Source organism: Astatotilapia calliptera, chromosome 22 (genome assembly GCF_900246225.1).
Source record: "Astatotilapia calliptera chromosome 22, fAstCal1.2, whole genome shotgun sequence".
In the NCBI taxonomy this organism is placed as follows: Eukaryota; Metazoa; Chordata; class Actinopteri; order Cichliformes; family Cichlidae; genus Astatotilapia; species Astatotilapia calliptera.
The window spans coordinates 21,680,776-21,693,168 of record NC_039322.1 but is presented as its reverse complement, the minus strand read 5'-3'; the positions used below and the strand labels follow the sequence as shown (position 1 = coordinate 21,693,168).

Below are 12,393 nucleotides of genomic sequence, written 5' to 3'. Positions count from 1 at the left end.
ATCTACTTCTGTAACATTTCAAAAATGTCACCAGGGGTGATTTCCCTAAAGTACAAAAACACCCATCAAGAGTACAGTGGCAACTGTACCAAACCACTGTATCTCTGAATGTACAATATGGCTCTTTACTGTCCAACAGTGTGTGTATGTATATATATATATATTAGGGGTGCAACGATACACAAAATTCACGGTTCGGTTCGGTTCGATACTTTGGTGTCACGGTTCGATATTTTTTCGATACAAAAAAATGTTCATGCCTTTTTAATTTGTCATTTATTAAAATTAGAAATATATATTTTAACTCAAAAGTACAGTTTTTAAATTTAACCCTAACCCTTGTGCGTGTTTTTTATTTTGACAGCGAATGCGCACCTGCGGACCACTTATGTGCAGCCCTGGTTATTTAGCTCATCATATTGCAGCCACAGAAATTCTTTTGTCCATGAAACCATAAAGCTGCACTTTCTTTTTGCCTCATAGTCTGATTTGTCATAACTTCTCCGTTTTGTGGTAAGCTTTTCTTTGGCTGTCACTTCTTCACCCTGACCTGTCTTATTTGGCTCAGCAGAACTGAAATGCTTTTACACACTCACTCACATAAGCTCAGCGATTCTCTGCGCGATCAACCTCTCACATGTTTAAGCTTGCTGCGGGAGATTTCACTTGTCATGTTTGCATAGTAAGCTAACGATTAATAAGACGATGTCAGAGGAATTGGTGCACAAATTATCATCACTCACAGATCAGTGCTGTCGCTCTCTATACACAGTTCACACGATTGCAAAGTGAAAGCAAAAAAACAAGCGCAAATTCAAACGCGACTTCAATATGTCACATATTGACAGTGGCTCACCGATGCCAATGACATAATTACCCAGCTACATTTCCGAAAGAATGCAAAAGCATTGACATATATTTTTCCTTCCTACAATAGCCCGACGGGCAGGGAAGAGATAGATTTTGGTAGCCCGACTGAAAAAATCGCTAGCTCCGGGACGTCGGGCTAGCGATATTGCAAGCCCTGTATCTGATTGAGGAATCACTCATCTTTGGAAAAGAGAGTTTATTACAGAGAAATGGCTCTTTCCAAAATAAAAGCTATACTATCCGCTTCTTCTGGGCTATATTCTCAGCAGCATAAGGAGAATCATGTGCTAACAGCTGTCTAAATGACTCGGCTAAAGTTAGTAGCATGCTTGCTTTTTTTTGTCTGCTTCCACTTGTCTTTGCACTACGATGATGTCGGCGTAAATGTGCAGTCATATTCGTTGTGTTCCCACTAGTGCTTTCAGGTTAATCTCGTTGAAATGACCTTAACGCCACAACACGGCAAATCTCCGTTAACGAGCTACCGCCGATCACTCTGTGCATGGGGCTAGACGGCCAACACGTTAACGAGCTAACTGCGTTAACACACTAGTTCACACCAATGTAATTGAGCATTGCATGGCACATTCAACATACTGTTTTACTTTAGTCCATGACTCGCTTACCTTCAGGGTCATACTCACATGAAAACCAAAATAATTCCAAACGCCAGATCTGAATGACGTTCAATTTGCCTGTTGTAAGGAGAGCTTAACTTCTGTCTGGCTAGCTTGCCCTGCGCTTCTCCTTCTGACTATGCTGTCTGTGTTGAGCGCTCAGTGGATCTGCGCTTGACAGTGCAGCCTAGGCGGAGTAGTCGAACACAGATTCACTGAGCGCTCAACACAGACAGCATCGACAGAAGGAAAATTGATAAAATAAATTACAAATGTTGTATTGTTCGATACATATGCGTACCGAACCGAAAGCACTGTATCGAACGGTTCAATATCGATACGAATATCGTTGCACCCCTAATATATATATATATATATATATATATATATATATATATATATACACACATATATATATATACACACAAATCCTAAAGTGTATTTTTCTTGGGTTGGGCTTATTTTGCTATTTCAGAGCACAGTAATGGTAGGGCTTTCACTGTTTCCCATCTTTCCATTAAGTTAAGAGACTGCTTACAGTAGCTCCAGAAAGCTCCAAAGCAGTGAGTGTTGAGTGGTTAACATTTTCTCATCCATCTCTCAGGAAGAACCTGTCAAAACGCTCAAGTAATCCTGTAGCATTTATTAATAAATGTTGCTTTACATATTGCACCTTTTCTACTTACGGATTTGACTATTTCTACGAACAATGGGTTTTTTTTGGTTACATACTGGTTGGCTGCTGATGTGATTATGGGCGTGGTTATGGTTGTTGTTGAGGATGGGGGTATGCTCATTAACATGGCTCAATGCGTGGCTGTGGTTGCCATGGGTCAGACTGTGGTAACAGCCTTGCTGGGATGTCTGGTGGCACGCTGGTGGGAGCGGCTGTGCGTGGCAACCTGATAAGCACAGTGATGTGCCGTAACGCAAAGACCCGCTCTGCTTTCCACAGGCGCTCACATTTGCACATTTCTGATGATATATATAAAAAAAGAATTAATGAAAAACATAAAGTTGAAATGTTAAAAGAGGACATCTAACCAGCTTTGCAAAGAACAGTGCTGATTTTTAATCAGAATTTAGCTAATCAAATAAATTTCCAGAGACAGCTTTGATTCCGTTTTAACAAGAGGGTGTAGCTGCAGTTCTACATCTTTACGCTGACTCTAAATGTCAAGGGTTTAACATGCTAATGAGATTTGTGAATATACCAAGAGCACCTGAGAGAATGGTGTTCACTGTAATTATGATGCAGCTATAACTGGTGGCAACCTCGTCAAATTATCCATCACAATTAATGTTCTCAAGGGTGCTGCGTCTCTCACACAGCCGCTCTCCGTGCATATGTGCAGTCTGAAAAGACATCCTCAAAGTCGCACGTATTTAGACAAGAAAAGTTAAGAAAAAACAAGAGCACCTGTCTGTCTAATGCACTGTCGCTGGCACACTGATGAGCCAACACACACCATGATAATACAGTTTACCCAAAATTAAACATTCAGGTTAGACTGTAAAGGAAAACAGAGAGTGAGAGTGTGGCGCGATGGCTTCATTGAGCAGAGCGATGGCTCCAAAGTTTAATCTTGAAAACCTCAGAGGAGCATTCAGAAACCCATAATCGTTACCGCAAACAGGTCTGAGGGAGAAATAAAGGGAATAGAGATGAGGGCTGCTCATTCTCTCATGGTTGTGGTGTTACTATACTGTCATTGCTGGGGCAGGTCAAGTCTCTATGATTTATCACACTATTAATAACATCTGGAACGCACACAATAACCTTACAGCTTATAGCTCTGCGGTCTTTTAGAAAAAAGAAAAAAGATGAAGGACTTTCAGTTAGAAGAACATAAAAGTGCTGAAATGTCTGTTGTGATAAAATATGATTAGAGGCTGTGATGTATAGACCAACAAGCTCCCACTCCCGAGTTGTCACATACTGATGCCTGGTGAGGACCGGACGATTTCACAACAGCTTTATTTCAATGCGCAGGTTAGTCCAACTCAGTTTGTCGGGTGTCTTTCGGTGCTCGTATGTCAAAAGACGGGAGTGAGAATATGTTTTAACAGCAAATGACAATGAAATGATATAATAGCAGGGGACTGTAGGTGAAACAGCAGACATTAGTTTCAGGCTGGAAACTAGACAAGCTTCAAGTGAAATTTCATTTTTCTGGGATGATGTCACATATAAAAAAAAGACACTGCTTAATGCATGAACCCCTGTTAAGGTAAAGATGGTTAAGGAGAAAACGAGAAAGCCAGGTGCGAGTTTGATCACGTCTATAATGGCATCATGCTTCGCTCTGCTGGAATTGGAGCTCGCGGGGAAAAGCTTCAGCCTGGTTAATGTTAGTCTGAGGCAAATGGACTGCAATGTGGGATGAAATGGAGTGCTATTCACCATGATCTGCACCTGTCCATTCTTGCAGGAGTCTGGTGAGTTTTCGCTGTCGTCTTTACATCCCCCCAATCGACAGCGCACTGCGTCCTGCACCTGGGGGTTGGAAGGGGGATGCGGGAGAGGGTAGGGTGGAAACAGAGAGAGGGAAGGAGGGGTGGGGAGGATGATGAGGGAGAGGAAAAGATGATGCAAAGGAAAGAAGTTAGTGGAGGAACTTTTCCTTAAGTTAGTTTGGCAAACATTGGAGCGTGGGGACCATGCTCCTTAAACAACGTACATGCTTCATCTATATCGCCGCAATGGCAAGTGTACGGTGAATACCAACTTATGCAAAAAGTCCCATTGTTCATGAGGAAACTCGGCTTGCAGATTATATAACAGTTATAGGAGCGGTATAGAAAGCTCATAGAATACTTTGAAAGTGAAAAATTTGAGCCTAGTGATTACTGTTCACAGCACTAATTAAAATTAACAGCACGGTATGTACTGTAGATGTTCTAAACCCGAGGCCTTTCCTGTGCTATGCTGTTTTTTCCTTATCCTCCCACATACTGTATCTAAGTAAACACACACCAGCGCGCTGTCAAAGGGCCGCTCCTTGTAACAAAGAACAAATCCCCCCCCTATCGCGATCTGTATTACAGGTATCCTGGTTAGTTGCTGAGGAAGTAGCAGCACATCGGGCGGTCTCCTCGTCTATGTACGCGAGTGGACTGCGTCCACGTCTGCATGGACTGGTTTATCCCCTCCATTGTTTCATTTTGTTTATTATTTCCTTTTATATCCATACTCATCCTCAGTGGCCTTTGTTGCCTGTTCTGTGTTAGTGCGCGAGTGTTTGTGTGTATGTGAGTGCGTGCACTGGCACCCAATGCACCTCATTTCTACTTCAAAGAGAAATGCCCTACTATGGATACCTACCTCTCTCTCTCTCTCTTTCCACATTCCTCTCTATTTCCTCCTCCCCCACTATCATCCCCTGCTTCGCTTCTAAATCACAGTTTCCTCTCACAGATCTCTGCGTGCGTTCCCTTCCTCACCACCTAACTTTAACTTAGTTCCTCCATCACAAGACGCTCCCCTTTCTGCCGTTTACATAATATCACACTTTATGCTACCTTCTCTCTGTTTTTGTTGCACTGTAATACATCCTGATCCCCCCCACCCTCCCTCTATTACTTCCTCCGTTGCGGCACTCCCCTCTGTCTGTTGTTCTGCAGCTACGAAGGATTTACACTCACTCTTGCAAGAGGATTTTCATACATTTACAATAAATAATTCCTGGATTTACGGTACCCTGATCCCTGCCGCTTTTGTGGTATTGATTTAATGCAGCTAAGCATTCAGAGCATTTAAAAATTCACTTACAGTATGCAGTTCGTTCAATATCATAATGATCTCTTTGACAGAGGTTGCGTTGCGCGCCGCGTACATGCATCGGAAACAGATGACATATTTACAGTTATGGAAAACTGATGACATTGTAAAATCCATTAATTGTAGCCAGAGCAGTTGTGAGCGATGCCATATTGAATAAGTGTACACACACTGGCATGTGTGCCATTGTCTGTCTCAAGGGCAAGAATACATGTATGTCCATAATGAGTTTAAAATCCGGGATCCCTGGGGACACAGTAAAGCCTGTGGCAAACAGGCACTTGGGGCTATTAGTTAGGGACTTATCGTCTTATTTCATACAGCATCATAGTAAGCTCCTTAAAGCAGACTTGGATCAGATGGACAATGCCGCACTATCCTACTGCATTATGAAGAAGTAGTGCCGCAGCACAGGACATGAATACCGTGCTAATCCTTCTCGCGTCTGATCCGCTTGTGTTCTGACGTGACTTCATACTGACCCCAGAAGCTAACGTGACATTTAAGAAAATGAATCCCGGCATCCCAGCAAAGCCAGCGACTATCTCCGAGTTCACTGTGTGCTGCAGAGTTAGAATAAATTCAAAAAATGCGTGGCATCCACACAACAAATGCTCAACAGGAGGAGGGGGAGGAAGAGACTGGACTCACCTCTCGGCGCATGGCGCAGTGGACGGTGATGATAACAAAGCCTTGAACAGAGTCAAAGACGGCAAAGAGAACCTAGAGGAGATAAATGAGATGCTCCTGTTAGTTAGTGCACATTTGTTTAATACTGCAGTGGTTCTAAAACATTTTAAACCATGGCATCCCCCTTAATTTTAAGTTGTTTTATATTACTGTGCAAATGCTTAAACTTCAACAAACCATTGAATGAAATAAATGCAAGCACATATTAACTAACTGTATCGTACTTGTTTCCTTCAAAAGTAAAATTAGCTGAGAGTGCAAAATTTAAAATATTATAATATCCGCACTTGAATTCTCTGTAGTGTACCACATGGTGCTGTGGCACCCACTCTATTGTTATTTTGTGTTGTAATGAATCATTAGAGAAACCCTCATATAATAACAAAATGAGTCAGTAGTCATGATTATTCATAATAAATCATCACAGTCAATACTCTCACTCACTGTTTGTGTTGCTTACTTGTGATCTTGACAGTGGGAATTGCTTGTTTTAAAGTAAAATAAGATTATTTTCATATTGACCTATTTTTCCACTGGCCGGTTCTTTATTTATACATGATATTATTTGTCCCCAAATTTGCTAATTTGTCAAGATATGAGACTCGAACATGTAGACTGGGAAAAACAAAAAGTCTCTATTTTTTATGGTTGTTTCATTTTAACAGTGAGAGACAGAATATTGCTTAAAAATCCAGAAAAAAACACATGAAACTCATTTGCATCTCTTTGAGTGAAATATGTATTTGACCAGAGACATTTATTTGTAGTTAGTCACCAGGTTTGCGCACATCTCAGGAAGATTTTGGTCCATTCCTCTTTACAGAAACTCTAAACCCTTTAAATTTGGCTTTGGGTTGTTTGGAGGAAGAATCAGCTTCCTCCACAGATAGGACTGAGATCTGGGCTCCATGACCTTACCTTGTTTTTTCTTTAGCCACTATTTTGTTGCTGTGGAGACATATTTTGGGTCATTGTCATGCTGGAAGTCCCATCCAATTCAATTCAATTTTATTTATACAGCACCAAATCACAACAACAACAGTCACCTCAAGGTGCTTTATATTGTAAGGTAGACCTAACAATAATATATATAGAGAAAAACCCAACAATCAAATGACCCCCTTATGAGCAAGCATGTTGACAACAATGGGATGGAAAAACTCCCTTTTAACAGGAAGAAACCTCCAGCAGAACTAGGCTCAGGGAGGGAGGCAATCTGCCGTGACTGGTTGGGGTGTGAGAAGGAAGGCAGGATAAAATACATGCTTTGGAAGAAAGCCAGAGATTAATAACACGTATGATTCACTGCAGAGAGGTCTATTAACACATAATGAGTAGGAAAGGTGACTGAAGAAGAAATACTCAGTCCATCATGGGAATCCCCCAGCAGCCTACACCTACTGCAGCATAACTAAGGGAGGATCCACGATTCACCTTCAGTGTTCTGGCTTAGGGAATGAGGCCCTGTCCACTGGTTTCTCAGTGCAGTGAGGTTTTCCTGTACCCTTAGCAGAAATACAGTCCCAAAGTTTAATGTTTCCACCTCTGTGCTTGATTGTGGGGATGGTGTTCTTTGGGTCATGCTCAACTTTTCTCTTTCAAACTTAAGATGCGCCTTCATGAGCAGGGGGACTTGTAATCCTGCAACATTTCAGTCCATTATTGGGGAATGTGTTATCCGTAGTGTTCCTGGTGACTGCGGTAAAACTTCCTTCAGATCATTAACAAGCTCCTCCCGTGTAGGTTTAGGCTGATCCACCACCTATCTCATGATCATCCTCACACTATGAGCCATGATCTTGTACGGAGCTCCAGACCGAGGACAAATGATGATTATTTTATATTTCTTCCATTTCTGAATATTTCCACCAGCAGTTGCCACATTCTCACCAAGTTTTTTGCCATTGGTCTGACGTCCTTTTATAGCTCTTTGGTTGTGGAGAGGTTGGGATGGAAAAAACTGATTAAGTGGACCGATGTGCTTTATGCACATAACAAGTGGAGATCAGGACTATCTATAATTGATTGACTGATTGATTATATATGATCTGCACACAGCCTATCTGTGAAAGCCATAATTCTAAGTTTAGGGGATCAAACACTTATTTCACCAAGTCACATGAAAATAAATTTATAACATAATCTGATATGTTTTTTTCTGGATTGTTGGTTGATATTCTATCGCTCTACTGATATAAAAATAGAAACTGTTTATTTCTTCATAAGTGAGCAAACTCACAAATTCAGCAGGGGATCAGATAACTATTTCCAACACTGCATCTTTATCGTTTGACTATTCAAGAACAAACAGCAGTGAATGTGCAAATACTTCATCTATATCTGTGACACAGCAGGTGTTTCTTAAACTCTCAGAGGGCTCCCACCATTTAAAAGCAGCTTATCTATGGTGTCTCAAAGCTACAGATGAGTGTCTTGCATGCATTGGTGTTGTGAGACACATCACCTGGAAGAGTGTGGAGCGCCGGTCAGTTATGGCCAGGACCGCTGACATCCAGGTTAACGCTAGCAGCGGGAGAACCACACAGGAGCTCCACAGAGATGCCCTGTCAGAGAGGAAAGAAGGAGACAGAAGTCGGGGCAGAGGAGGAGGAAAGGAGGGAATGAACAAGGGATTCAGTCTCAAACCAAACCAGATGAGTCATATCTGGTAAGTCACATAACTCAACTTCTCACACACATACACTCATGTAAACATGGAGATGAGGCATAGTTTCACAGCAGTGGGCAATTTGAAACTGATTGGCACACTGGGATTTGAATCAGACTTAATATTCCCACCGATAAATGGAAGATGATGTGTAATCATGTAGATAGTTTTGGACTGGCAGTTGCTCACAATTACATAGTTGATGCACACTAAGTGCCATGCTGGTAGACTGTGAAGACAATGGGCAGAAGCCCACCGAGGAGGGGGAAGACAAGTCACTGACAAGTACTGACATCGGGTTTCTGAGGTACAAGAATGTGTGTGCATGTCTGACTGTAACAGCACCACAAAGATAGACACCAATTTAAAATGTTCATGCTGTCTGAGCACATATTCACGGTTTTATAACTGTCCAATAAAAAAGACGGACAGCTCCGTCTAGCTACATGGAAAAATACGCAAGTCCCCGTTGATGTGCAAAACGAGCAAAAGCGAATAAAGAACAATAAATTATAGTGATGTATCTGCTCTTCTCCTGTGAACTCCCTGTGGTGCTGACTGCGGTTGTAACCAAACGTCATAATCCAGCAGAGCAACAAACTCCAAGAAATTTTTACATACAAGAAATAAAAATAATGAGAGTAAAAAAGAGGTATGATTCATATGAATTGAATGTTCCATAAGACTAATAAAGCTGATCCTACGTTTTACATATTAAAGTAGCATTTTTGCCCATCACTAATAAATCAATCTTGTGTGGGTGTGTGTTCTTTGCCTTGACAGCTTATACAGTCGAGCTAGTGACAATCTGTCAGGTAAATGTCAAAGTAAGCAAGTAAGTAAACCACCTGAAGTCCAATATGACTTGTATATGTCTGAGACTTAGGTATAAGGAACAATGACTATAGTCAGGGGTGCACATAAGTGGTCCGCAGGTGCACATTCGCTGTCAAAATAAAAGACGTGCACCAGATAAGAAGTTGCCACGAGCGTTTGCGTACATATAAAAGGGACTGTTTTTATCCGCGAGAGTGGGATTTTCACGGCATATTCTGCACCACATCTCTGTGCGTTCATCATTTGTTTGAAGCCAGCTCGCCTCCTGCAACCACTTTTCCGAGAATACGCGCTTCTTTTGCGGTTCGAACTCCTTCTGACATTTCTTTGGAGGTGGAGGAAAACCAAAGTAATAGCTTAAAGGAGCTTGCTTATTCGAAAACTTTAAGAGTTCTAAACAAATGTGTGTCCTCCTCCAGAAAATCTTATGTACGCAAATGCGCGTTACAACTTCTTATCTGGTGCGGGTCTTTTATTTTGACAGCAAATGTGCACCACTTATGTGCACCCCTGACTATTGGATGGTTTGGAAATTCATACAAGTTTGCTATTCTACTTCTTTTCTGAGCCAATATGTAACGATAAAGTCGACTTGTCTTTAGCAAGGATCTAGGCAACTGAAAAACATGAAAAATAACCCTGAGTGTGAAAGTTTACAGGTCTTCCTGATTATGAAACCATTAAAACAATCCTCAGAACAGAAGAAACAATCCAGTGTTTGAAAAGAAACTGCTATGAATCTTTTTTTAGCAAAGCTCAGCAAAGAAAACACATCTAACAAGACATTTAAGATTTTTTAAGTGATTTTTTTATTTTATTTTATTGCCTTGATTTTTAGTATTATTGTTATTAGTAGCAGTCTATGTATTTCTTTTTAATCAGTTTTATTAATGGTTACAATGAGATTTGAATTGTAAATAATCTTATTTGTCTTACTTGGCCTTTGTGCAGCCCCTCAGCTCACAAATTTTTTTAAACAAGCCGTTTTAACTCTTCTTCATCTGTTTAAATCAACTTTTTTTGTTTGTTTCTGATTGGCCTGCCCATTAAAAGCAGACGGTGGGTGGGGCTTATGTGTTCACAGAGAGAAATCTCTTTTTTGTCATTATAATAAGAATGACACCTTATTAAACACATACACCACTAAACTTATATCACTAAACTTGGAGCCAGGTTTTCCTTTTTCTCACATGTACGTGATATTACGTGTGTTACTGTGAATATTTACTTGATCTGGTTAATATGAAATCCACGTTTATGCAAGTACACTACCCAAATAGTTTGCTTCATTAACAACCTTTCTGAACATTTCGTAACACAAACATGATTAAAACAAACTTCCAAATATGGTTCACAAATATAGCTTGACAGGGGTCAGATTTGCTTAGTGCAACCAGAGGAAATACCACTTTGGATGAAAACATGATCTCATTAAATTGCAGCGATAGTAGAGCAGGTGTTTTTCCTTTCATTACTTAGCCAGATCCTGCATCATAACTGAAAGCCAGAGATTACAAAAGATGTAGGAGAGTGAGGGCAATGGAGAGAAAGAGAGAGAGAGGTGAAGATGGACTAACATGGCGCTGCTGGCAGTCGAGTTGGACATAGCGGTGCTTGAGATCACGCCACACTTGGAGCATTTCAGGAGCAGTCGGCTACGCGCCTCCGCTGGGACACTTTAGGACATGTACAGACATACATACATAAACACATACACGCACGCACCCAGGTGAAGAGGACAGGAGGTAGGTAAGGGTGTGGGATGTGTGGGAAGGACAAGTACCAGTTATGACAACAGGTGAATGTGCCGGTGTCACAGTTGCAAAATAACCAAGAGGAAAAAGTAAAGAAAAAGAAACATAAAGAGAGAAAGTGGACACAACAAAGAGAAGAAATAAAAAGAAAAAAAGAGAGGGGAAAAAGGGGGAAGGAGAAAAGAAAGAAAGGAAAAATTAAAACCAGATCTTAAAAAGTAGCAGCAATGAAAAACAGTCAGAATACAAAGATCGATTCAGAGCAAGTAGAGGGAACATGAGAGACGGACATTGTAATGTTACAGCAATCATGTGGATTAACAGATTACAGTGATGCAGACAGGAAGTACCGGTGCAAGTACCAAAAATATATTCCCCGGCCAGTGCAAGCAGGTCTATGTGTGTGTTTTCATATATATATATATATATATATATATATATATATATATATATATATATATAATTTTTTTTAATTTATCTTTTTTTTTTATATCACTGTGCAAAAGCAAAAGTGAAGCTTTCTGACTCCTTTGGTTGTTTATTTACTTACAGTCGACCACTCAGACAGAAAGAGAGAGTGAATGTGCGCACGCTTGCGTGTGTATATACTGAATTTGAGTATATACGTGCAAGCAGAGAATGATGGGGCAGTATGTTGCTATGCTACATTAGCGTCCCAGCACAGCTCATTGCCTTGTTGCCAGCCACATCCCCATGGCTTCATAAGGAAATACATTACGCTAATGACAGCTTGTCCTGTTAGCAACACGACCAACTGTGGTGCGTGCGTGTGTCTGTGTGTATGTGTGAGCATTTTATTTCTGTAAACACACTTCTGAGAATCGGGGGACGAAATGTGCTTACTGCTCGGATAAGGCCAAGGACTTTTCATGCGACAAAGGAGGATACACCTGTTCGTGTGTATTTTCGTGTGCGCGTAGGTGTGTTTGTACACAGCGACTGGTTTAATCTCAGGTTGCATCACCGGGTAACAAAAGCTAATCAACCCCCTGGAGAGCAGAGCTGTACTGTTAACCCTTGATGCTACGAACAAATTAAAAGTTCCATTTGTGCACTACTGTATAGACGTTGGAGGAAATGCAACGGCATAAAGAAAAAAAGGAGAACAAATGATGGAATCAATAGGTGTAAAAATTAAAACATGGATTTTTAGAT

The 12,393-nt window shown here is 40.9% G+C and overlaps 1 protein-coding gene across 6 annotated transcripts in view; it reads right to left on the bottom strand.

The window, feature by feature from the left end:
* adgrb2 (adhesion G protein-coupled receptor B2) overlaps window positions 1-12,393 on the bottom strand; it is a 264,465-nt gene that overhangs the window by 30,548 nt on the left and 221,524 nt on the right. For 5 of the 6 annotated variants that reach the window (XM_026156028.1, XM_026156032.1, XM_026156029.1 and 2 more), the window contains 5 exons: window positions 11,041-11,139; window positions 8,423-8,522; window positions 5,920-5,991; window positions 3,892-3,984; window positions 2,220-2,462 (listed from right to left, as the gene is read on the bottom strand). In XM_026156028.1, the coding sequence (XP_026011813.1) occupies window positions 2,220-2,462; window positions 3,892-3,984; window positions 5,920-5,991; window positions 8,423-8,522; window positions 11,041-11,139 (607 nt within the window). The remainder of the gene's footprint in view (window positions 1-2,219; window positions 2,463-3,891; window positions 3,985-5,919; window positions 5,992-8,422; window positions 8,523-11,040; window positions 11,140-12,393) is intronic. The other variant, XM_026156033.1, reaches the window with a different exon arrangement.